Source organism: Desmodus rotundus, chromosome 5 (assembly GCF_022682495.2).
Source record: "Desmodus rotundus isolate HL8 chromosome 5, HLdesRot8A.1, whole genome shotgun sequence".
Taxonomy (NCBI): domain Eukaryota; kingdom Metazoa; phylum Chordata; class Mammalia; order Chiroptera; family Phyllostomidae; genus Desmodus; species Desmodus rotundus.
The window spans coordinates 122,935,186-122,962,502 of record NC_071391.1 but is presented as its reverse complement, the minus strand read 5'-3'; the positions used below and the strand labels follow the sequence as shown (position 1 = coordinate 122,962,502).

Genomic DNA, 27,317 nt, shown 5'->3' with positions numbered 1-27,317 from the left:
CTGAGATACCAAAGGACATGTAGATATGGTAATCCTATTGACATCACACTCAGAGAGCAGGAACACTGCTTTTTGTCGTCGTTATTTATGTATTTGCTCATTCACTGAACTGTAAGTCACAGCCTTGAGAAAGGGCAGATTGAAGACAGGCGGTGCGGGGGGGAATCGAAGTGGGAGGTGGGGGGGAGGTAAGGCAGGGGAGAGTAATGGGGGGAAAATGGGGACAACTGTAACTGAACAACAATTAAAAACAAGAAAAATAGTAAAAAAAAATCATATACCCCCAAACAAAACCAGTCTACTTACACATACGTACATATATACAAACAAAAATAAGGGGCACGTATATAAATACTAACAGAGATTAGGTAACGGGATTATATGTGACCTTTCCTTCTCCTTTGCTCTATTCTGTATTCTTTCCTATTTTAAATTGTTTTCCATTAAGCAAGTACAGCTCCAATACTTTTTAAAATGTTGTATGAAGAAGGAGGAGGACAGAACAAAGCACTGGCCTTTCTCCTTTTGAGTTACTTACAATCAAAAATTTTTTTCAAGTATAGCCAGCAGAAGGAATGACTGACTGCTGTGGGAGTTGGGGAAGAGTTCACAGGAGAGGTGTTGCTGGGCGGGCTGTAGGGTGCACAGGTGGGAACAAAGCAGGGGGATCCAAGTCACAGGACCAATGCCAGGAGCAATGCAAGGTAGGAAATACGGTAAAGACAGGTGTGTTTCAAGAATGGGGAGCTTTTACCCCTTCACTGTGTGCTGGAGGCCGGGTGCATAGAATTAAGTGGAGGAAGAGGAGGCCACTGGAGCCAGATAATGAAGGGCACTTAATGCAAATAAGGCTTCGCTTCAAAATCCGTCTCATGCACAGGCCCCTCCATCCAAGGCTCTGGGAAAAGCCGTATCAACTGTGTTTACATGATCACATGTTCTTTTAAAATGTGGGAAAAGAGTACAAAATGTTAATTGTATAAGCTTCAAGTCCCACAAACCCTGGATCCACACCTGCGAGTCCTGTATGACAGGGTAAGAAGTCTCTTCATCCTGTAGTTGACAGGAGTCAGTAAGCAAAGACTAAAACAGGCATTCATTGAAGAGTAAACACAAATGACTAAAAATTACCTGAAAAATATACTCACTTGCACTAATAATTAAAGAAGTGCATTGTAAATCAATAGTGAAATACCACTTTTTACCTGGGAAAATTTAAAAGAAGAATTAAACTGAATATTGGTGAAGATATACGGAAATTCTAGAGATGGGTTCCAAAAACTTCACTGGACTTGTACTCAAGATTTGGGTTCGAAGGTGTATACTGCAGAGGTATTTATTATAAGAAAAATAACTGGGAAAACCTAAATGGATAGTCATTGATATGAATGCAATCATTAATGTTTTGAAAAATGTTGAAGAACATAGGGGAAATGATTGTGTTCTATAACTTTAAAAAATTAATAGGCCCACTGTAACCCTAGTAATGTGAAAAATATACACACATGCATTTCTACAGAAACACATAAATATATAAACTGAAAGAGTATACATCAAAATATTAATAGCTATTTTTCTTTCTTACACTTTTTGTATTTCCCAAATGTCTTTACTGAATATGCATCACTCTCACAATGAAGACAGCGGCATCATTTTAAATTGCATGTATATGTATCACTATATACCTGCAATGGTCCTGGTTGATTCTGGGGCTGTCTCCGTCTTGTCTGTTTGATGAGCTGACAGAAAATTTCATTCTGCAGCTCAGGATGTGTCAGGCAGATCTGCAGAGCACTCTGGGCTAGGGATACGTGGTAGTCAATTGCAGGGGAGTCAACTGCGGCATTTATGAAAAGCTGGCAGGTCTGAATTAAGAAAAAAAAATTACGTACTCAAGGTGATGAATGATTAGATTTATTCTGCATGAATTATATTGATTCTATTCTTAGTAATAGCTTTTTTCCCCCCTAAATGGATGAAAAAGATATATTATGGTAACACTAATCAAAAGAAAACCAGAGTGGCTCTATTAATATCTGACAAAGTGGATTTGAGAACAAGGATTTCTGCCAGAGATAAAGAGGGTCACTTTGTAATAATACAGGGGGTCAGTTCAACTAGAGGACATAACAACCCTAAAGATTACGTACTTAACAAAATATACGAAGCAAACATGGGTAGAACTGCAAGGGGAAAGAGACAAATGCACAATTACAGTTGGAGATTTCAATACACCTCTCTTAATAACTGAGAGAACAAGCAGACAGAAAATCAGCAAGGATCTGGGAAACGTGAACAACACTCTCAAGCCACTTGACCTAACTGACACAGAGCACTCCACCCAGGGCAGAATTCGCATTCACCTTAGGGGTACACAGAACACTAACAATCTCTCGTTCACCAGACTATCAACTTCCTAAGAACAGAAACTGTGACTTATTTATCTTTTTATTCTCTACACAGCCACGAGTGACAGAGCAAATGTTTAATGAATGAATGGATTTAAAATCTGATGAAACACAATATGTATTAAGAAACATTAAAGTGTTAATAAACACCAGTTGTTGACTTTAATTATTGTGTCGTTATACAGTAGGTAGTCTTTATCTCTTCTGAGGACAGAATATAATGAAATAAATTTAGTTTCTACCCTAAAGCATTGCTGCCCAAGCATTACAGCATGAAATAATCAATGAAAATATATTTCCAGCATTACATCGTATCATGTTAAGGAAGTATCTGTCACTATTTTGGGAAGAAGAGTTGCCAGAAGCTCGCTGATGACAAGAGAGGAAATAGCTGAATGCCGATATAGCTGAATGCCAGGTTCCAAGAGCTCAGGGGTTTCGAACAGAAGTTGAACAATAAGAATTGGAGAGAAGCACTGGAGAAGAAGGGCGCTGGCCCCTCTCCCAACACTGAGGTAGGTGAGACAGAAGGAATCTCTCCACCTGAGAGGTTAATGGGGAAACGATTCTTTTGCTATTGAGTCTCACATTGCTCAAATGATGCATAGTTCATTTCAATAACTCCCAAATCCTCACTCAGAAAGCACATTAAATTCACACCTAGTTTTATTTCAGTTTATTTTCTTAATAACAATAATCGCATTTAAAATTTTCTTGAAAAAAGTAAAACTTTATACCCTGAATTGTTTGTTATTTTTCCAATTACATTTCTAGTAACACATAACTCCATATAAAATTGTACCTTAAATAATTTAATAGCCTCTGTCTGTAGAGCTTCAGAAGGCAGTGTGGTCAGAGGGGAAACAATTCCTTCCTTGCTGTGACACAGCATAGGGTGTCTCCATATCTGAGAGGCTAAATGCAGAATAAAATAGGAGCAGAAAACAGAAAGAATTGCTTATTTTGGCCTCCCGTTTATTAGCCCTTTAGAAATTAGTTCATTCAGGCCTGGCTCACAACCTTAAGTCACCAAGGACATGAAAAACCTTTGGCAACACTATTTCATTTCGTTTTCCTGGCCACTGGGGACTCTTATGTTCCTGTTTTGGAGAAATTACATCTAGAAGAGTTTGGCCCTAATAGTCTTGGCTGAAACAAGTTTACCAGGGCAATATTATGTTGCTTAAATGTGCTAAAAATTGGTGACCCGGGTAAGGAGACGATTATACATGAGAAGTTGCTGCAGAAAGATTTAGAAAGGAGAAGGCAAAGTAGGAGGAGACAGAATAATAAAGAAGAACTTGAAGTCATTCCTAAAATCAACATTTATTAAATTCTTATGTTGGATAGTGAAATTAAAATGTGATCCCTGTAATTAAATAAAGCATAATCCAGAATCTAGAGTCTCAATTGGGAAACCTTAGCCACTAAAAATAATTCCAATGCAAAGCAACAAATGCTATGAAAGAGTTAAATGGCAAAGTGCATTGGGGCATAATTTTACCATTTATTAAGAATATTTTATGAGCCAGAAGCTGAGCTGGAGTGGGCTGGCTGGGGGAGCTTCTAAGGGAGATAGGATTTTTTCAGGTTGGTGAGGACTGCGAAAGAAGGGGGGCATTTCAGGCAGAGGGGTGGTGTGAGTGAAGGCAGAGGTGTCACGGAACATGGAATTTAGGGGAATGATGGTACTCCTGGAGCCTAGGAACCACAGTGAGAAATCCTGGCCCATGGCAAGAAAAGCCAGTGAAACGGTAGGTGCATTGCAGGGAAATGAACCCGCAAAGTGAAAACTCCATTAGGCTAAGGGGGTTAGGGTCCACTTCATAAACCATAAAGCCTTATACGTTATGAACTTACAAGGGTCTCCTTCAATATTTAGCAATTTACACACAAGTTGTTCAAATTCGGTGCCAACATTTATATTGTTACTTCCAGCTGCCACCGTCAGATGATAAAGCCAAGTGTCCTTAAAAATAAAATATATTAATAGAGATGTTAACCAATATCTAATTTTTGGTGACTTAATGGAAAAAAACGTATATAAATAGTTGAAAACTTTGACATTAAAAAAAACCTTAAATTTTTAAATAATAAATAAAAGCTACTTATTCACACAGCTCTGAAGCAGGCTCACTTGAATTGTGCTCATAGTACATTTTCACACAGTTCACATTTTTATTATTTTCTATAGATGCTTTTTAGAAAAGCATGATAAAATTAAGGAAAGTAATATGATGTTAAGAGACTAGAACAAATACAACCAGTTAATATTTCTTTAAGAAATACAATAAATTTTATCACATTTAAAATCTGACTCCTATACAAATAATACATATAAAATACTTAGGAAATCTAGAAAACGTAAAGAAGAATAATACCGAGAACAAACTTACCTCAACACAGTAAGGGCCATATAAGAAAAGCCCACAGATAATATCATACTCAATGGTGAAAAACTGAAAGCATTTCCTCTAAGATGTGGAACAAGGCAAAGATGCCTACTCTTGCCACTTCTATTCAACATAGCACTGGAAGTCCTAGCCAGAGTAATAGGGCAAGAAAAAGAAATAAAAGGCATCCAAATTGGAAGGGAAGAAGTAAAATTACATCTGTTTGCAGATGACATAATCTTATATGTAGGAAACCCTTAAAGATTCCACAAACACAGTGTTAGAACTAATAAATGAAGCAAAGTTTCAGGGAAGAAAATCAGTGTACAAAAGTCAGTTGCATTTCTATACACTAAGAATAAGTTATCCAAACAGGAAATCAAGAAAACAATCCCATTTATAACAGCATCAAAAAGAGTAAAATACTTAGGAATAAACTTAACCAAGGAGGTGAAAGACTTGTACACCAAAAACTGTAAGACATTGATGAAAGAAATTAAAGCAGACACGAATAAACAGAAAAACATCCAGTGTTCATGGATTGGAAGAATTAATATTTTAAAAATGTCCATACTACCCAAAGCATCTACAGATTTAATGCAATCCCTATCAAAATCCCAATGGTAATTTTTACAGAAAAAAAATCCTAAAATTCATATGGAACCACAGAAGACCCTGAATAGCCAAAGCCATCTTGAGCAAGAAAAACAAAGCTGGAGGCATCACGCTTCTTGACTGAAAATATATTACAAAGCTACAGTAATCAAACTGTATGGTACTGGCATAAAAACAGACACAAAGGCCAATGGAACAGAATAAAGAGCCCAGAAACAAACGCACACATGTACTGATCTTTGACAAGGGGTGCCAAGAATACATACACAATGGGGAAAGGAGAGTCTCTTCAATAAGTGGTGTTTAAAAAACTGGATATCCACATGCAAAAAATAAAACTAAACCCTTATCTTACACCATACACATAAATCAACTCAAAATGAAATAAAGATCTACAAACATAAAACTTCTAGAGGAAAACATAGGGACAAAGCTTCTGGACATTGACCTTGGCAATGATTTCTTAGATATGACATGAAAAGCATAGGCAATAAAACAAAAATAGACAATTGGGATTACATCACACTACAAAGGTTTTGCACTGCAAAGAAAACAATCAAATGAATAGGCAACTTATGACATGTGAGAAAACATCTGCAACCTATTTATCCAATAAAGGGTTAATATCCAAAATGCATAAAGAACTCCAACTCAAGTAAAACAACAGCAACAACAAAACCCAAATAATCAAATTTAAAAAGTGGGCGAAGGAACTGAATAAACATTTCTCTGAAGAAGATGTACAAATGGCTAACAAACATACGAAAAGGCGCTCAACATCACCAATTATAAGGGAAATGCAAATCAAAACCATATAAAGTACCATCTCATGCCCATTAGAATGGCTTTCATCAGAAAAAGCAAAAGATAAATGCTGGCAAGGATGTGGAGAAGAGGGAACCCTTGTATGCTGTTAGAGGTAATGTAGATTGGTACGGCCACAGTGGAAAACAGTGTGGAGGGCCCTAAAAAAACTGCACACAGAACTACCATAGGATCTAACAATTCTACTTCTTGGTATATACAGCCAAAGGAATTGAAACCAGGATTTCAAAGAGCTATCATATTTACGGCAACATTATTTGTAATATCCAACACATGGAAGCAACCTCCATGTCCACTGACAGATGAATGAATACAGAAAATACGGTATATACACACAATGGAATCTTATTCGGCCTTAAAAAAGAAGGAATACTTTATAAAAGTCGTTTATATGTTAAAGATATAGTAGCCAACCATGAAATATTTTATTTTTACATTATCCTTTTAGTTATGTTATGATTTTATTTGATATAAAGAAGTATTTCAATTTTTTATAGTCAAATCTATCACCATTTCTACTGTGTTTCTTACATTGCCTTTTTAAAGAAAGTACTTTTTATTCCAAGATCAGGCCTTTAAAAAATTATTTCATTTAACTCTTTAAATTCACCTGAAAATTACTTTGCTATATACATGAGATGACAAAGTAAACTAATGTTTTTGTAAATAGCTAATTTCCTCAATGTATAATGAACACAAAATACTATGTATTGAATAATCCATTACTTCCATATTAACCTGTGATGCCTCTTTTGTCATAAATTAAGTTTTATCTTGTATTATATTAACGTTTATATTTTTATATATGACTACATATACACAACACATATAACAATTTTGTTGAAAATAAGTCAGAAATATAAGGTGGAGGCCTTAGATTCACCCCCAAAAAATCCAGTCTGAGACATCACATTTGAAACATAAGACCCCTTTATTCTACACCTTCATGCAGTAATTTCAGCCTTGAGACCACTTCTATCAATAGGATTGAAAAATGACACAATTAAACAAGGCTCGTTTCCAGGGATATAAAGAATCTCTGAAAACAAAGCCAAAAGTCTTTAGCAAAGTTTTCTTTCTTGTTTCCATTTAAATGATTTGAAAGTTATTTCCAGTACTTTAACATTCCTCTACATCATTCTGAACCAACCCTTAAGTCCTTACGTACCTTTTCATGCTTGGATCCAATTAGAAGGTAAGTTGGACCTTGGTCTTTGGGGTGGATCACGACAGTATAGTGTGTGGATAACAAGCTTCGCCCACTGGCTTCATAGTCTTCATCTGAATCACAGGATCTGTCAACCTCTTCAACTTTAGCCTCCCAGAGTTTGATCTGACCTAAGGGAAACTAAAGTAAATATTAGTGACTGTGACGAAGGCACTTTCTAAATCTTTTCCTAGTAAAATTTTTCATATGCCTTTCATTCTTACCTTCATAAAGCATACCTTTTTAAAAATGAATGCCTAAAGGCAATTGGATTGTCCACATTGTTGCAAAAACAATACTCATAACCTAAATACTGTACCCAATTGTAACACAGAAGAACAATTTGAATACTAGACATTTAATTTTTGCGGAAACAGCAAGAAGCTACTTAGTCAAGCAATGATGTAACTCAGTCAGAATATTCATTTGACTTCTTTCGCCTGCAGAGTTGATTTGATTAAGGTACTGGATCAAAAGGACAAGTGCAGACAGAGTCTCAATACTATTCATAGAAAAAGTGGCATGATTAGGGAGCTGGTACAAAGACTTGTGATTAATTGTCACCCTAAACCCCAATAAAATGAGCAGTGTTCTCTGAGGGTAATTATTAACATACATAATATAGCACAAAACAATGCCATAATTTCTTCCACCTTTATTTAAGGGTAAGAAAAACTTCTTAAAACTAATGCACATTAAATTTTACCAATTCTTTTATGACAAAACCAATCATATCTGTTGTGTTGAATATTCAGCATATTTGTTTTAAAAGGTTTGCTTTAGTGAAGTATATTTTTTTCCAGGAACATACACAATCTGCTTCTGGCTCATAGCTTCTAAAATACCTGACAAGGTCTGCCATCGCAGTCTGAAAATGTTCGTTCTAACTCCGGGAACATTTACCGTTGTATGGTTCCGTGCTCAGGCCCAGGGCTCAGTGCTTGGGCCTTTTTCCGTCCATATTCACATGGGGGATCACATCCAAGCTCATGCTTTCTACCAGCATTTATTAGCTATTTCTATACTGATAACTCCAGATCCACCATCTCCACTTAGATGTCTAATAGCATCTCAGACTTAACTCCTCTCCCACACCCAACTCTGCAGTGTCCCCCATCTCAGCTGTTGCTAACTTTGTCTTTCCAGCTGTTTATGCCAAAAACCTTGCCATCATTACTGACTCTGTTTAGTTTCTCTTATATCCCATGCCTTTTAGTCAACTATTCCTGTCAGCAAGCTTTTCAGAATATAGCCCGAATCTGGGCACTTTCCACACCTCCATTACTACCACTAAAGCACAACCGTCATTCACCTGCATTACTGTAATAGCCCCGCAACTAGCCTCCTCCTTGTTCTCTCAGACAGCTGTCGGAGTGTTCCTTTGAATCCTAAGTTAGACAGTGTCCTGTTCTGATGAAACACCTCCCAATGGCTTCTCATCTTACTTGGAGTAAAAGCCAAAGTCCCTATGATAAGGCCTCATGTGACTTGGTCCCTGCTATGTCTATGAACTCATCTTCTGCTCTTTTTCTCTTCCTAACAGACTCCAGCCCACTCGCACTGACACTCTCACTATGCCTCAAACAAAGCAGCCAGGCTCCTGCCTCAGGGTCTTTGCACATGCTGTTCCCGCTGCCTGGAACGCTCTTGCCTGAAACACCCACACAGCTTCTCTCGTACTTCAGAACCCGATTAAAGTGTCACCTTTTCAGTGAGGTCTTACCTGGATATCTTACGTAAAATGCAATATTGTCTGCCCAATAGCAGCAACAGAAGAGTGATAGGAAAAACGTTTAAGATATAACAAACAAAAAATTCCTCTAAATAGCATATTAAAAATACATACATACCTTATCTTCTTGACTGCGAAAATAATACAGTGTTTTTCCTACAAGTGTACACCAGACTCTCTTGGAATAGCCATGTTTTACCTGAAATTATATTTCAATGAATTACAAATGTAGCTAGCTGGCTCAGAACTCTAACATCTTAAAGTACAGCATATATACTCTACTTGGAGCTGTACAGGTAACCAGTTTGCTCAAGGTACAAGGGATATTCCAACTAGACTGTCCAAACGTGGTTTAAGATTTACCTGTGACAGTACGGCATGGCATGTTTTGCTTTGGTGCCGACCATTCAACGTTTACTATATGTCAGGTACTATGCCCGGGACTGAGGATTCAAAGATGGATAAAACAAGAAGCCAGTTTCACAAGTAAGTATGTTCCATAGTTTCCATGCTTCATAGATTTCCGATAACCCTAAAGCTCTCTAGGTTAATACCCTATGCTAGAAATGAGAGAAGATTAAATCCTAAAGAATTACAGTGATTTACAAATGTAAAAAATGCATTCACTTCAGAACATTTGGTGTCTTCTCCAGAAACATTCATACTAAATAATAAAATGATATTGAATGCTAGTTACTTTTTCTATGTCAGGAACAATGTTAAGTGACTGGGACAAAATCTGAACCCAGCTCTTGATTTTTGAATAGTCTGAGACTGGTCGAGGTACGGGGGATGCAGCTGTGAACAGAACACAGTCTCCTTCCTCAAGGAGGAAGGAGATTAAACCTTCATCAAGAACACAGAGCTTGCATTTATATGCATTTTTTGTGGAAGACATTTTACCAAAGATTTTACTGAATATTGTAGGTTTTTCATCATTTGGTTTCTTTATGAAGTTCCTTACCGTGGGTTCCTCCCTGCCCCAGTCCTGCCCAGGTATAGTAGGCATTGAAGATCTCTGCCAGCCAGTCACAGCTATACCCTCAATCCTAGACAAACACCAAGAACCCCATTCCTGCAAGCAGGTAGCTTGATGATAGGCCCTATTGCCCCAGACTGGAATGTGGTGTGCCTGGGTGAGCTTGCCTTGTGACCCCCTGCCCTACCAGCCCTGCCAAGTTCTGCCGTGAGACCAGCGCTCTCCTGCAATAGTTAGAGTAGGCTGCAATCTGGAGAGGCCTGCCCCCTGGACACCAAGGCACTGGCCAGTAAAACCGAAGCTCAACACTCTGCGATCGTGCTTGCCCATGGTTACAAGTATTAAGGAGAAAAAAAAAAAAAACAGCAAAAGAGAAGGAGGTGCTTGGGGAAGGGGAGACTGCTTTACAATTTAAAATAAGGTGCTCTGGAAGGCCTCACTGACATCGAGTCAAGCCCTGAAGGAAGGAGATGAGCTATTGAGTCGTCTAAGAGAAGAACACTCTGTGTCCTTTATAATTGTTCCTACAAACCCTTCACCCTTTTCCCCTGAAATTCCCTCCTCTCTCCCCTCTGGTCACTGTCGGCCTACCAACGTCACCCCAATAAATTCAATTAAAAAAAAACACTCTGGGCCAAGGAAGCAGCACTTTCCAAGGCCCTGCGGTGGTGTGTGCCGGCCCCTGTGCCTGAGACTGAGCGAGTGAGGACAGAGGTCACCGGGGCAGGAGGCAGGGGTGAGGGTGGGGTGGGGACACATATTTTGCAGGACCCGTGCATCACTTGTATTTAAATGGACTAGTAATACATTGAGAAAAATATAAAATTATTGACAATAGATTTTTTAGAGTAGGCAAGTCACTGTAGCAGAAAAGGCCTGAATTTTGAGGTCGACTGGACCAAGGCTTAAACCCCAGTTCTGCCGCAGACCAGATGGATGCCCTCAGGCAACTGACAGCCTCTCGCCTCTGTGGGTAACAGGAGATTGCTGTGCACCTCATCGGGCTGTGCGATGACCAAAGGAGAAAATGTACACAGAGTCATAGTAGTTACTCAATAAATGCTTCCTTCCTCACTACGCACAAGGAGAAGTAAAACACATGTTTCCCTTAAACCCACAAACGCAGCCAGCCTTTGGGCTTGCAAAGTTATGGTTTAAGCAAACAGCTCCACCATCTCCCTGTTGGACGGATTTAGAATGCTGCTTGCGAAAAAACAAAAAAATGTTTCATTTGGCAAGACATTTCAGTCTAATTAAATTTAGAAACATATGTTTACAGACAAATATCCTGGAAGTTTTAAATAGTTGGTGTTATGCAGGGTTTTCCTTTTTTCTTCTTTTAAACAAACACATCAAAACGAGTATAACCCATGAGGCTGTAGAGAGTATCCTTTTGAAAGGATTTGTCTTTCAAATAGAACAATGCATACTTTTGAAGAACTACAAATTAATGAAGACCTTTGCCAATTCACAGTAAAAGCTGTGTTTAAACACACCATCTATCTTTACATGTAGAGCTAACAATATTAGGATTTCTTTAAACTCTAACTTATTCCGAAAAACTCATAATAAAGCAAATTACACTAGAAGAATCCTCAGGAAATTTAAAGGCAACCTCAAACCTCGAGGCTTTGGGGGACTAAATAATTGAAAGAATCTTTTTTTTACCTTGTGTCCATAACAAAGATACTTCCTATCAGCACTGTTTGAAACTTCGAAGGAGACAGTATGTCACATACCAATGGGCCTTTGTCGTCACACAAAACATAAACTCCCTGGTCTCTCTTTTCCTCAGTCCTTACACCTGTAGCCTTGCCCACCACAAACCCTGACGCCAGCCTTGCCAACTTTAGTATCTAGGTGAAACTCTTGTGATAATAATAATTATTTTTGAAGGGTTTATATGCGCCAGTCACTGTTCTAAAGAACTTTACCTGCTTAAACAATTCATTTAATCCTCCCAACTGCCTGTGAGGTTGACAGTGTTATTATCCCCACTTTACAGGTGAGGATGCGGAGGCCCAGAGCCTGCAGGTAACTTATTCAAGGTCACACAGTGGCCAGCGTCAGAGCCAGGACCTTCGCCCATGCTCCTGCCCTAGCCTCTTTGCTACACTGCCTCTCTCCATCCTTAATCCACAGTTCCTTGCTGTCTTTATTTGCTGTCCCTCCACTTGTACCATCCATCCCCTGGCCACACCTAGTCCGCTCCACTTCTGAAATTTCCATTGCTCCCTCTGATCTGGACCTCCCTTCGCCTCCCTCTCCTCTTACTCACACCACTCTGGTTCCTTGACTTCATTAAAAACTTTGAGTCCACGTCCCTCCCATTTTATTCCAGTGTACCAGTTCCCTCCTGGCCTCTCTTCCTTCTCCACCAGCTTGGATCCTGTGTTTGATCATAAGTCAGCTCTTGCTCCAAGACCCGTGATTACGTTGTATTCCTACGCTGCTGACATATCCACCCAACAAAATTTCTTCTCCATTTGCTTTTAAATAACCCAGGGGAGAGTGAGGAAAGAGAAGGAAGGTTATGGTGATGAGGGGTTATATGAAATAACATTAGCCATAGTTAATAATTGTTGAAACTGTGTGATGATTATGTGAGGGTTTGTTCTATTATTCCTTCTACTTTCTACTTTCATATATGTTTGAAAATGCCTGCCATAAAACATTGATATTTAAACCATCATCTTGATAGACATGTACAAGCAAGTAAAATGTTAACTGTAGAATCCAGGTGGTGAGAATATGGGTGTTCACTGTAAAAGTCTTCTAATTTTTATGTATATTTGAAAATTTACATAATAAAATGTTAAGAAGAGAATCACTGTCCTCACAGAACTACCATGTACATTCTCTGCTCCTATTTGTGGGCATCTGAAGACATTAAAAAATATATGAATTCAAATCACTATAGTCAGGGGGACCCTCAGGAACATGCACCAATGCTTCTCTCTCTGCTTGAATTTGATGCCTTACTTCCCTGTAATTACTCTGATTTCTCCCCACCACCCCTCCACACACACAAACTCAGTAAATAACTGTATTATGGGGTAATCTTCATCAGGACAACTGAGGCTGTCTGACATCACACTCAGTGCCCCAAGAACTTAGCTACTCGCCCTTCCTCATCTTCCTGGCAGTCCAGCCCTCGCACTGAGCCTTCCCACTGCTCAACGCCCTTCTGCCCCTGCCTGGAGAGTGGTAACTGCCTGATACATTTTTGTTTTTTAAATAGACGGATTCTTATATAAAAAACATTCTTCCTAAGCAGTAAAAGTTGCATGAGTGAATATCCAGAATCATATTAGTCACATTCTTAATATCTACCTACGTATTTCTGTACTTAATAAGAACAATTGTGACAACTTGGAAAAAAACCCTGCTCCCCTCTAAGGTACTCAAAGTTGTTCCACAGTAGCTCAAATTGTAGCCTGAATGTGAGCTCAGAATGAGTCACTAAGAATAACCGAGGGACATTTTTCTCTTACAAGGCTCTCAGGGTGAAAGTATGGGGGTGGACAAGGCCACATAAACCGTAGGAAGAAAACCTAATAAGCATCCTGTCTGTAAACCCTAATGGTTTAGTCATTTGATAATCACATCAACCTACACTCATATTAAAGTCTAAGGGCTTGATATACATGGTCCTTGATAAAGGAGGACAGCTAGTCATTATGAATTATAATAAGAATGTGATTTAAAGTAGCACTAAATTCACTGGAAAACATATATTTATACAGTACTGGGGAGTTCTCGAACCCATCAGGAACTGAAAAAAAAAATTATGGTAATATAACATTTTGAAAAAAAAAACTAAACAAACCACAAGTAACATTCATTTCTTTGTTGCATGTATTGGAGTTTTTTTCTGCTACTTTTGAAATAGCTGGTCAGTCTTTGTAAACATTACTGAATAGCACCCACTTACACCCCCATGTTAATATTAAGTGGAGATTATGTGGTGGCATAGCTCATCAGCATCTAAGTTTTTTACCTCTTACATAAAGAAGGTCCATGAATAACGAGTGATTGCAGAGGTTATTTTTGTGTGTACTGTTTTGTGTGTAAATATCTTACTGTATTTCTCTAGAAGTGACAGTAAATATCTGTCAAAACCAACTGGAATTTTAAAATTTAAAAATAATATTTCTTAGCATAAAGCAATACTTACTCCATAAAAAGTTAGGCAACAGGGCTAAACAAAAATAAAAGAAAATTCCTAGAGCTATTCGATACACGTGGGCAAACTTCCCCTGCAGCACTGGTGGTAGAGTGGGGAGCACAGCCGCCTTGCACGCAGACTTTTCCCTGTGAATAATGTTTCATCCAAGTTGTGCTTTAAAGCTCTCTGTACATTCTGCGTGACTATAATCTGCTCTGTACTTGTGTTATCACCCAATAATGATAACATTTCTGTAGCACTAAATATTCTTAACAATTAAAATGACTGCATATTAAAGCTCTGATTACAAAATATTTATTTCAGCTATCCCCTGCTCTACATCTAATTGATGCCAATTTTTCTTTACTATAAACTATGCCAGGCAAGCAATCTTTCTGGGGCAAGGGAAATGTTCTATATCTTCATACAGTGACAGTAAGTGTCTGTCAAAACTCATCAAACTCTACACTTAAAATCCACATTTTCGAGCTGGAAGATGGCAGCCAAGTAGGTGGAAGCTGAGTCCATTTGCTCTAGCCCCCAACTTGGATTCTCAGCCGATCTTCCGACAAATAACCCAAACAATCAATGGAATCTTAGCTGATACGGAGTTTTGAGCCAAGGAGTACAGGAGACACTTCACAATGGGCAATAAGGAGATTTTATAAGTTAAAGGGTAAATACCCCGTATGTGGCGCCTGTAGATGCAGAGAGATTGGTCAGAAACCACAGCTTTGTGGTCCCCTCCTCTCCCGGGGCAGGGACCCCAGCCCTGAGGGGAGTCCACAGACCCAACCAGGAGTGACTTGGGAGGATGTCTGAGGTCGGGGAGATCCAGGCTACACGCACTCAGCGAACAGCACGTCATCCATAACTGAAGCAACAAATGCCAGCCAGGAGAGTGCCAGAGAGGGGCGGGGCAGGGGACTGTATCTGCACATGGGTTGGGCAGAGGCGGGCTGCAGCTAACCATGCCCATGAGAGACCTCTGGCTTTGTGGAGAGGCGGTGTGGGCAGAAATCTGGACAGTGACTGGGTGCTGCAGTGTGTGTGCCACAGAAAGACTTTTTCAAAGGGAAGCTAAAGCCTGTTGGGCAGGGACCCTGTGTGCAGCTGCCTTGACAACAAAGGGACAAGATTGAAAGTGCAGGTTGTTCCCAGTGAATACAGCTGGGCAGGGAGATCAGAAAATCGCACAACAAAAGGACTTCTGGCCTTACCCCAGTGTGGCTAGCAAGCCGGGGGCTACACAAAATGGAAAGTTCGGGACTGTGTCTACTACAAGGGCAGTGGGCTGGGAATTAGATGGGCAAGAGTTGAGAGCCTGAGATTATTTACAGCCAGGCAGAAGCCCCTTCCCCAGAAGAATTCAAACCTCTGGGAAGGGAAGGACTACGTAGTCCCCACCTCCTGCAGGATTGGCAGAACAGGCAGGACAGGCTCAAGAACCCTCAGTGGGTGCATATCCACAGGAGAAAGGCAGGAAGAGAATCTCCGAAAGGACTCATTTTGAACTCCTCTCAGGGCGACAAAATACAGTGGTTTCTGGGGCCCTATTCCACCGAGGCCAGCAAGGCTGGGAGATCAGAAATTGGTACAGCAAGGGGTAATCAGGACCCTGCTCACCCTCGGCTCTCACACAGAATTGCCATCAGCACCAAGCAGAAAAGAGCTGACCCTCTTACACAGATTGGTCCCTCCTTTGAAATGGACAGCTAGTCCATCAGAAACTATACAATATTGGATATAAGCTTAGACAGAGGAACACGCCCACAATTTTCCCAGAAGACTGGGAAAAGTGCTTCCCAGAGGAGACCCAGGGGTCCTACCCTCCCAATTGCAATAGAAGTTCCCTCTAGAGGCAAGCGAAGGTGGTACATGGGGTGCTGCTAGAAGTTGGATGACCCATCCCTGGACCTTGAGCTGATAAAAAGCCAGAAGCAGATCCAGAAGGAGAAGATGGAAGGTCAACACCAAACTCTGCTGAGACAAATTCCATCTCATTCTTCTTCAGAATTTGCATTATCCTTTTTTTTCTTGCATAGCACTTTAACATTTCTTCATTTTCTTCAATTGTATTCCAATGAATTCACTACTTTTTATCTTTTATTTTTCATTCTTTTTATTTAGATTTTTACATTTTTTATTTTATTATTTCCAATCTCACACAGTACCCTTCCCTTGTCTTACTACATTTTGCCTTTTTCCTGCCCTTTCTTATTTTCATTGTAAATTTTATTTCCCCCCTCTCTGCACCTTGTTCCTGTCCCTTACTCTTACTATTTCTCCTCCCTCTATAATCACAAAATCATTCTTCCTTCCTTTAGTCAGCTCACAGTATTTTTCCCTTTCTTGTAATATTTTCATTTTATTTCCACCTTTATTAATTGTGGCTTGTTTGGTGTGGATATGGCAGTTATTGATGTTTTTCAATTGTATTCCTAATTGTTCACTATTTTTTAGTTTCAAATCTCATAGGTTACTCTCCCTGTCTAACTTCATTTTGCTTTCCTCCTGCTCTCATGTATTTGAGTTTGGAATTTTATTTTTTCCATTTCTTAACATGGATTCTATTCCTTACTTTTATTATTTCTTCTCCCTCTATCCTCTCAAAATCATTTTTCTTTACTTCTAAATCACTTTACTTCTCTAAATCACTTTTATTTACACTTCATATTCTCTTTTCTCTTTCTCATGATATTCTTATCCTCTTTCCACGTTTATTAATCTTTGCTAATCTGTCATTGTTACTGACACTATTGTGGTTTTTCTTCAATTTCGTTCTTATTGGTTCACTATTTTTTAAATTTTATTCCAAACCTTATATTATACTCTTCTGTTTTCTTATTCCAGTTTGCCATTGTCCTTCCCTTTACTTACATTTAAATTTTTATTTTCTCCTTTTCTTTGCCTTTTTTCCTTACTCTCATTATTTCTCCTTCTCCTTCCCTCTTAAAATCGTTTTTCTCTCCTTTAGCCATTTAATATTCTTTTTTCTTATCTTATAATATTCTTAATCTCTTTCCACCTTTATTAATCTTTGTTCATTTGCTGTTGATACTGCTGATGTGGTAGGGGTGTATTTCCGTTGGTGTGGGTTTGGTTTTGGGGGTAGCATTGTTTTGCTAACCAACACTTGTACAACAGCATACAAGGTGTAGTAGGGGTTGTGACTGCCAGTCAGCCAGCTGCAGGGGAGAACCCACCAAGAATGAGCCATCGATAATCAAAGCCCAAGTACAACAAGAGAGCCCACGTAAACTTAAAAGCATGGCATCCCTAGGGCATCCAGATGAGGAGATCAAAGAAACTGCACCACTGAGTCCCACAGAACTCCTTCCAAAAAAGGCAACCCTGCAGAGACAAGCAGTCAAAGCAGAACAGTCTGAGACACAGAAACAAACAAAAAGAGTCACCTAAAATAGGGAGACAAAGAAATAACCCCCAGTTGAAAAGAAAGGAGGAATCCCCAGAAGAATAGCTAAATGAAATTAAGGCAAGCAATCTATTAGACATAGAATTCAAAATAATGTTTAAAAGGATGCTCAAGGAACTCAGTGAGAACAGCAAGGATCTTTATGAGAGCTATAAGGAACTTAATGGGAACAACGGCAGCATGAAAAAGGACATGGAAACTCTGAATAACAGCCAGGATGAAATGAAGAATACAATATCTGAAATGAAGAATACACTGAAGGAATAAAAATCAGGCTAGATGAAGCAGAGGACCAAATCAGCAAGCTGGAAGACAAGGTAGAGAAAAAGTACCCAGTCAGAGCAACAAAATTAAAAAAGACTCAAAAAGAATGAAGGTAGTTTAAAGAAGCTTCAGGACAACATGAAACATAACATTTGCATCACTGGAATATTAGAAGGAGAAGAAAAGGAACAAGGGATAGAAAACCTGTTTGAAAAAACAATGACAGAAAACTTCCCTAACCTGGTGAGGGAAAAAATCATGCAAGTTCAAGAAGCACAGAAGGTCCCATTCAAGATGAACCCAAACAGGCCCACTCCAAGACACATCATAATAAAAATGGCAAAATTTAAAGACAAAGAGAGAATCTTAAAGGCAGGAAGGGACAAACAGCTAGTAACATACAAAGGGTCTCTGACAAAGCTATCAACTGATTTCTCAAAAGAAACACTACAAGCCAGAAGGGATTGGCACAAAATATTCCATGTAATGAAAAGGAAGGACCTGAAACCAAGACTAGTCTATCCAGCAAGGCCCTCATTTAAAATAGAAGGTGAAATAAAGAGCTTCCCAGACAAAAGAAGGCTAAAAGCGTACATCAACACCAAGCCAGCAAAAGCACCAAAAGGTGCTAAAGGGCCTGCTGTAAAAAGGAGAAGAAGTAGGGAGAGATTGAGAGAGGGAGAGAGGAATACAGGTACAGAATAAATGGCAATGAATAAGTACCTATCAATAATAACCTTAAATATAAATGGATTATTTAATTTATTCAAAAGACATAAGTTACCTGAATGGATAAGAAAACACAACCCATATATGCTTTCTACAAGAGGCCCACTTCAGAACAAAAGATCTACACAGGTTGCAAATGAAGCGATGGAAAACATATTCCAAGCAAACAGACATGAAAAAAAATGCTGGGATAGCAATATTTATATCAGACAAAATAGACTTTAAAACAAAGGCTATAAAAAGAGACAAAGAAGGTCACTACATAATACTTAAGGGAGTAATACATCAAGAAGATATAACTCTTTTAAATATATATGTAACCAACATAGGAGCACCTAAATATATGAGGAAAATCTTACAGGACTTCAAGAAAGATATTGACAACACAGTCGTGATAGGGGAGTTTACCACCACACTGTCAAAAATGAATAAATCTTTCAAAGAATCAACAAGGATATTGTGGCACTGAACGATACTCTACATCAAATGGATTTAATTGATATATACAGAACCTTTCACCTAAAAGAAGCAAAATGTACATTCTTTTCAAATGCACATGGAACATTTTCAAAGATAGACCACATGGTAGGACACAAAACAAATTCAAGAAAACTGAAATTATACCAAGCATGTGCTCGATTACAATGGCTTGAAACTGGAAACCAACCTCAAGGAAAAAACTCAAAACATTCAAATACATGGAGACTGAATAACATGTTAATAAAAAATGAATGGGTCAACAATGAGATCAAGGAAGAATAGAAAAGTATGGGGAGACAAATGAAAATGAACAAACAACAACCCAAAACCTGTGGGACATGGTGAAGGTAGTACTGAGAGGGAAGTTCATAGCAATACAGACCTACCTAAAGAAGAAAGAAAAATCTCAAATAACCTAATCTTACATGTACAACAACTAGAGGAACAACAAACAAAGTCCAGACAGAGTAAAAGGAAGGAAATAATCAAGATCAGAGCAGAATTAAATAACATAAGAGACCACAAGAACAATTCAAATCATCAAAACAGGAGCTGGTTCTTTGAAAATATAAACAAAATTGACAAATCTTTAACCAGACTCATCAAAAGAGAGACGACCAAAATAAATAAAATCAGAAACAAAAGAGAAGTTACAACTGATACCACAGAAATACAAAAGATTGTAAGAAATTACTATTAACAACTATATGCCAAGAAATTGGACAACATGGCAGAAATGGATAAATTTTGAGAAATATGCCATCTTCCAAAACTGAATCAATAAACAGAGAGCCTGAACAGACTGATAATAACTAGTGAAATTGAAGCAGTAATCAAAAAACTCCCAGCATCCAAAAGCCCCAGACCAGATGGCTTCACAGGTAAATTTTACCAAACATTTAAAGAGGAACTAACTTCTATCTTTCTCAATCTCTTCCAAAAAATTCAAGAAGAGGGAAGACTGTCAAACTCTTTTTATGAGACCAATATCATCCTAATTCCAAGACCAGGTAAAGATACAACAAAGAAAGAAAACTACAGGCCAATATCTCTGATGAACATAGATGCTAAAATCCTCAACAAAATATTGGCAATCTGGATCCAGCAATACATTGAAAATATCATACACCATGATCTAGGGGGATTCATCCCAAGGATGCAAGGATGGTACAATATTCGCAAATCAATCAATGTAATACACCACAAAAACAAAATGAAAGACAAAAATCACATGGTTATATCTACAGATGCAGAAAAAGCATTCGATCAAATCCAGCACCCATTTATGATAAAAGCACTCAGCAAAATGGGAATAGAGGGAACATAAACTCAATATAATTAGGGCCATATACGAGAAACCTACAGCCAACATCATGCTCAATAGGCAAAAACTAAAAGCTTTCCTCTTAACACGAGGAACAAGGCAAGGGTGTCTGCTTTCACCACTCTTATTCAACACAGTGCTGGAAGTTCTAGACACAGTGATTAGATAAGAAAAAGAAATAAAAGACAAACAAATTGGAAAGGAGGAAGTAAAACTGTCATTACTTGTAGATGACATAATAGTGTACATAGAAAACCCTATAGACTCCATCAAAAAACTACTTGACCTAATAAGTGAATTTGGCAAAATAGCAGGATACAAAGTCAATATTCAGAAATTAATGGCATTTTTGTACACCAACAATGAAATATCAGAAAAAGAAACTAGGGGTGGAAAATCTCATTTGCTACAGCAAAAATAAAAGTGAAATACCTAGGAATAAAATTAACCAAGGAGGTAAAAGACCTGTACTCAGAAAACTATAGACCACTGAAGAAAGAAATAGAAGAAGATACAAATAAATGGAAGCATATACCATGTTCATGGATTGGAAGAATTTACATCATTAAAATGTCCATACTACCCAAAGCAATCTATAGATTCAACACAGTTCCTATTAAAATACCAATGCATATTTCACAGATCTAGAACAAATATTTCAAAAATTTATACCGAACCAAAAAAGACCCCAAATAGCCTTAGCAATCTTGAGAAAGAGGAACTAAGTAAGCAGGAGGGATCACAATATCTGATATCACACTATACTATAAGGCCACAGTAATCAAAACAGTCTGGTACTGGCATAAGAACAGAACACATAGATCAATGGGACAGAACAGAGAACCCCAAAATAAATCCATGTCTTTACAGTAAATTAGTATTTGACAAGGAAGGCATGAGCATATATATAATAGAGTAAAAATGGCCTTTTCAATTAATGGTGTTGGGAGAACTGGACAGGTACATGCAAAAAAAAAAAAAAAAAAGGAACTAGCCCACCAACTTATACCATACACCAGAATAAATTCAAAATGGATAAAAGACTTAAATGTAAATCATGATACCATAAAAATCCTAGAGGGGAACATAGGAGGAAAATTTCAGATATCCCACATAGCAATGTTTTTGCCAACATCTCCTAGGACAATGAAAATAAAGGAAAAAATAAACAAATGGGACTACATCAAATGAAAAATTTTCTGTATGACTAAAGAAAACAGCAATAAAATGAAAAGGGAACTGATCATATGGGAGAACATGTTTACCAATGACATATTGGACAAGGGTTTGATCTCCAAAAAATATAAAGAACTCATAGGACTCAACACCAGGAAAACAAACAATCCAATTAAAAACTGGGCAAAGGACCTAAATAGACACTTCTCCAAGGAGGGCATACAGATGGTCCAAAGACATATGAAAAGATGCTCAGCATCACTAGCCATTAGAGAGATGCAAATTAAAACCACAATGAGATACCACCTCACACGGGTCAGAATGGCCATCATTAACAAATCAACAAACAAGTGCTGGCGAAGATGTGGAGAAAAGGGAACCCTAGTGCACTGTTGCTGGGAATGCAGAATGGTGCAGCCACTATGGAAAACAACATGGAATTTCCTCAAAAAACTAAAAATGGAACTGCCTTTTGACACAGTGATTCTGCTGCTGGGAATATATCCTAAGAATCCTGAATCACCATTTTAAAAGAACTTATGCACCCCGATGTTCAAAACATCTCTGTTTACAATAGCCAAGTGCTAGAAACAGTCTAAGTGCTCATCAGTGGAAGAGTGGATTAAAACACTGTGGTACAATTACACAACGGAGTACTACACAGCAGAAAGAAAGAAGGAAGTCCTACTTTTTGCGACAGCTCAGATGGAACTGGAGAATATTACTCTAAGTGAAATAAGCCAGTCAGTTAAAGACAAATACCATATGATCTCACCTATAAGAAAAATCCACTGAACAAAATAAACTAACGAACAAAATAGAACCACAGGCATGGAAACATGGAACAGACTGACAGTGACCAGAGGGGAGGGAGGAGGGGATAACTGTAGAAAGAAGGGAAAGGGACTAGTTAAAGAACATGTATGAATGACACACGGATATGGACAACAGTGTGGGAATTGACTGGGGGAGTAGGGAACGGGATGGGCAGAGGGGGACAAGGGGGGGAAATTGGGACAACTATAATAGAATAACAATTTAAAAAATCTTTTTAAAAATTTACATTTTTAGTTTATGCTAATTATATCTAATATTTTTAATAGAAAAAAAATGCTGTGATGAACATCCTTATACTTCAATCTTTTGAAGTATAAATTAAGACCATTTCCTGAGCATAAACTAATGGATCGAGATTACTGAATCAAAGGGTATGTACATATGTTTTTAAAACATTAACATTCATTCATCCATTTGTTCTTTCAAAAATATTTATTGAGTAAACAGTTTGGCCAAGACATTGCCAAATTGCCTTTTAGAGTAATTCTCTCACTAGCAGATTTCTTAATTCATGTCAATAGTGCATTTCATAATGTTAAAAAATGTCCCTCCTTTTACCAGATTTTAAAAATATCTATTATTTCAAGTTGTGCTTTTTAAAGAACATTAGTAGTGAGAATAAAATATCTTTCCATATGCTTACGGATCGTCTGTATTTCTTTTACCTGTGCCAGCTCTACTTTCCCTGCATGCACTTTGTTCCTTCCCTGCATTGGTATTCTTCGCTTACTGATTAGAGAAGCTTGTTTTTCAGCCATTTCAAATACCTTTTCAAAGGTTTTCATCCATTTTTCAAAAATTCTGCCCCAGAAAATTTTAGAAAGAACATTTAAATTTTTATGCATGGTAGTCAAATTTGTCATTTTCCCGTTTTATGTTTTTGGTCTTTGGTATTACTTAAAACACACTTCCCACCCCCAAGAAAAGATAAGTATTCAGTGTATATTCTCTGACACCCACTTTCCGTGATCAGTGCAGCTAATTCCGTTGCCTGCCATAGTGCCATGCACTAGAAGTGCCTACCTTGGTGAGCAGGCCTTTCGCCGTTGGTTTGCCCTCTGGCTGTAGGAAAAGTGGGTTGGCAGCTTGTACGCGAAGGACATTCTGTAACACTTTAATCCATTCCTCCAATATATTGGGAGAATCTGCGGTCAGATAGTATGTGTGTTTTTCAGTGGTCAACTAGAACGGGATGAGAAAGAGACAGGAAAGGGACCTCTAAAGATTTAGGATTATTAGCATTTCCTCGTCCATTCTTTAAACATCGCTACTGCACATGGAAACAAACATGATAATCCTTGAATCCTAGGTGCTAAATAAATGAACTCATAAATAATTTAGTATATTATAACCACTTGGTGGGAATTCCAATTAACTTTTGGTTGAAAAAATTTTTTTTCACTTCAGTGTACTTTAAACTTTTCATAGTATTAAACTTTTGGGTCATAATTTATCATGTTTACTCAAAACATTTTCTTTTTCCCCTTAAATGTGCTACAGGCTCCTGTTGCTGAAGTGAGGAGCAGAATGATTGAAGGCTTTGCTAAAATAACACATTTTTAACAAATCCAGGAGTTATTTGTTATAGAAATAAAGAAATCAATTATAAATAAAATAAGATCTTGCGTATAAGAGAAATTCTTGGAACTAACGTGATCAGACATTATAAACTTGCAATTTTTCAGTTTCAAATTAACCATATTTCAAATTTTCCAGAGACTTAAGAAGCTTACAAATGACTTTTATCTGCCATGCTCCAGGACAAAGCATTCCCTGATTCTCCTTTCTACATTTTGGGCAGTTCTCAGGTATCATCCACTGGAAACATTAATAATGTGCCTTTCTGATAAATGTTGAAGTCCACCCTCCCAAGGAGCAAGATAAGAAAATAATGATTATTAATGGCATTTCAGAAATAAAATGTCTGAATTTAAACCACATATACCAAAGCATCTCAACAGCCTACATTTTAAATTAAACAGGGTTCTGTCAAGACTGGCCTATCAGTGAATGAGATGGTCAGCAGCTACCTCTGTGGGAACTAGTACAGCTCCTCGACATCCTTCCCATTTACGTGTTAACAGCATCCGCAGTTCCTAGAGGAACTGCCACTTTCCAGGTCTGTATTAGAATGCAAACACCCCTGAATTTAATATCCATTAAGTTACTAACATCTTCTTTTGAATTCATCTATCAGATAACCCTCCCCTAAAATACCTGGACAGTCTGAGAGCTGAGAACAGCCCGGAGATTAAGTATAGGGAAAGAACAGTGTGAGTGATAAAGGGCAAATGAAGTGTAGTGGGGCGTTAACACAAGGTTGACTTATGTTATAGTTTTAACTAAGAACTCCTGGGGTTTCACAGATTTGTGTCATCAACCTTAACCCAAAGTGAATTTTTAAAAAATAGTGAATTATCTAGTCTCTTCTCTATTAGTTTGAATAATTGAGAACTGAGTTTTGCATGATAGAAAAAAGAAATAAAAAGGTTTTTGAAAAGTACCTGGACTGTTTGTTTGTTATCTCCTCTTAAAATATTGCAGGATGCACTAAGTTCAATATGGCCCTGGGGTTTTCTAATTACATCACTCTGTATGAAGGGAAGAAAACCAAACACAAAGTGATTACCTGTCATAGTAATAGTAAGAAATGCTTTGTATAATTAATAACATCACAGGGAAGAAAACCAATCAGGAGTTTGAATTCTAATTTGAGGAATTCAGTCCCAAAGAGCAAGCACTTTAGACTCACCGGAGATTTGTAGTAAAGTAATTCACCACCTTTAAGAACAAACCATCTTCGTTTCCAAGTCTTGACTTTACCACTCATTTTTAGTAAATAGCCAGATTTTTCCAGTGGCTCCTAATTTAAAAGAGATTTTTTTTTTAAATATTTAAGTTTCTTTTGGAAGCTCCAACTAACAGATTCGTTAATTCAAAAAAAAGCAACCAAAAACCTGGCGCAGTGTTTATTTACATTTTTCCCATTATCACTGGAGGACGAGCAAGTTTTCGGGAGCTTCTGCTCCGGCTGCGAATACTCCGTGTCTGTGGAGTAAGCATCTGGGGGAATAGCGTAGTCACCTTCAGAAGCCACAGAGGACAGAGACACACCTAGATGAATGAAGAAATGAAACAAGTCAATATTTTATAACTGGCTGGTCCAAATGCCGGCTGTGAGTTCTCCTAAGGACACAACTATTCCTAAAGCATAAACCTTGCTATGCTAGATTTATTCTTATGTTTTGGCCATGAAGAACTTTTAAGCAGAAAACAGAACTAAAGGATAAGAACTAACATGGAAATCTTTAAGGAACATAAGGGACATAAATAATATTTGGAATGATTACAAGCAAAGCTATTTTTACATATATAAAATATATGCAATTGTCTACAAATGTATTTTTCATTAAGGATTAAAATATGTGTATTTACATTTTGATGTATAGGCAAACAAACGTTTAATTTATCGAGATTCACAATTACACTTTAAACTACTTACTTTTCTTTTAAACAAATATTGCATTTCATGTTAAAAAATGTCCCTCTTTTGACCAGATTTTAAAAATATCTATTATTTCAAGGTAATTACTTTTAAAGTAATTCACATTTATAAAAAACCCTACAGTCTCAGCAGTATTTTTTATGTAAATCCAATACTACTAGTTTATAGATTTTAAAAATCTTTTTTAGCCCTGGCTGGTGTGGCTTAGTGGTTTGAGTATCAGCCTGCGAACCAAAGGGTCACCAGTTCAATTCCCAGTCAGGGCATACATCTGCCTGGGTTACGGGCCGGGTCCCCAATAGGGGGCGCACAAGAGGCAACCATACATTGATGTTTCTCTCCCTCCCTTCCCCTCTCTCTAAAAATAAATAAAATCTTTAAAAAAACTTTTTTAAAACAGAAGAAATATGATTTAAAGATATAAACAGACTATTTCATATGCCAGCAGCTATAAAATAAAATTCAAGGGAACATTTTCAAAATAATTCACTTGCCCTTTTAGAAAAAGATATGCAAATTGCAAGATACATTTGGAGGGTCACTACAATGGAGATTTTGAATGAGCTAAATAAAATCAGGGACTTAGGTCATTATTAATTACAGTATCTAGCAATTTTTAAAAGTATTAACATTTAAGGGACATTAGGACAATGTCGCCACTAAACCATTACTATTATTTATTTAAGTAAGACAAGTCACTGTTGTGATAACAGTAATATCTTTATATTACATGGAATAACAGAAATTTAGATCTATAAAAGGCCTTAGAGATCTTAGTTAATTCCTCCATTCGCTAAGGACACTAAGGTCCAGAAATGAAAGGATCTGCCCAAGTGAAATAACTAGGCAGGGGCAATGTTGGAGGGCGAACATCAGGCTCGCAGCTCTAGGGCCAGTATGTGAGGCACCAACCTAGGGACTGGGGCAGAACAGACAACAAAAGAGAACATTTTTCTGTGCTCACGGAACATAGATTCTAGTCGGGGGAGACATAGCAAACAGGCAGTAACCCCTGTGGGAAAAATTACGTAGAACAGACTAAAGGGAATTTTTAAAAATCCAGCAGTTGAAGAAGGGCAAAGGACTGCATTTGATGGTGTGGTCAGCCTAGAGCTCGTTGAGAAGGCAGGGTTTGCACAAGCACGGAAAGTGGTGTGGGAGTTAGCCTACAGACATCTGGGTGAAGAATACCAAGCAGAGTTAACAACCAGGGCAAAGGGCTTGAAATAAAAGCACGCC

General features: G+C 37.9%; 1 protein-coding gene across 2 annotated transcripts in view; it reads right to left on the bottom strand.

Annotated features, from left to right (window-relative positions):
- Window positions 1–27,317, bottom strand: part of PLEKHH2 (pleckstrin homology, MyTH4 and FERM domain containing H2) — a 96,026-nt gene that overhangs the window by 25,549 nt on the left and 43,160 nt on the right. The window contains exons 12-20 of one of the 2 annotated variants that reach the window (XM_053925418.1): window positions 25,551–25,687; window positions 25,326–25,436; window positions 25,078–25,164; window positions 23,597–23,755; window positions 9,299–9,379; window positions 7,410–7,589; window positions 4,269–4,377; window positions 3,211–3,323; window positions 1,686–1,865 (exon numbers count right to left, since the gene is read on the bottom strand). In XM_053925418.1, coding sequence (XP_053781393.1) covers window positions 1,686–1,865; window positions 3,211–3,323; window positions 4,269–4,377; window positions 7,410–7,589; window positions 9,299–9,379; window positions 23,597–23,755; window positions 25,078–25,164; window positions 25,326–25,436; window positions 25,551–25,687 — 1,157 coding nt within the window. The remainder of the gene's footprint in view (window positions 1–1,685; window positions 1,866–3,210; window positions 3,324–4,268; window positions 4,378–7,409; window positions 7,590–9,298; window positions 9,380–23,596; window positions 23,756–25,077; window positions 25,165–25,325; window positions 25,437–25,550; window positions 25,688–27,317) is intronic. The other variant, XM_053925419.1, reaches the window with a different exon arrangement.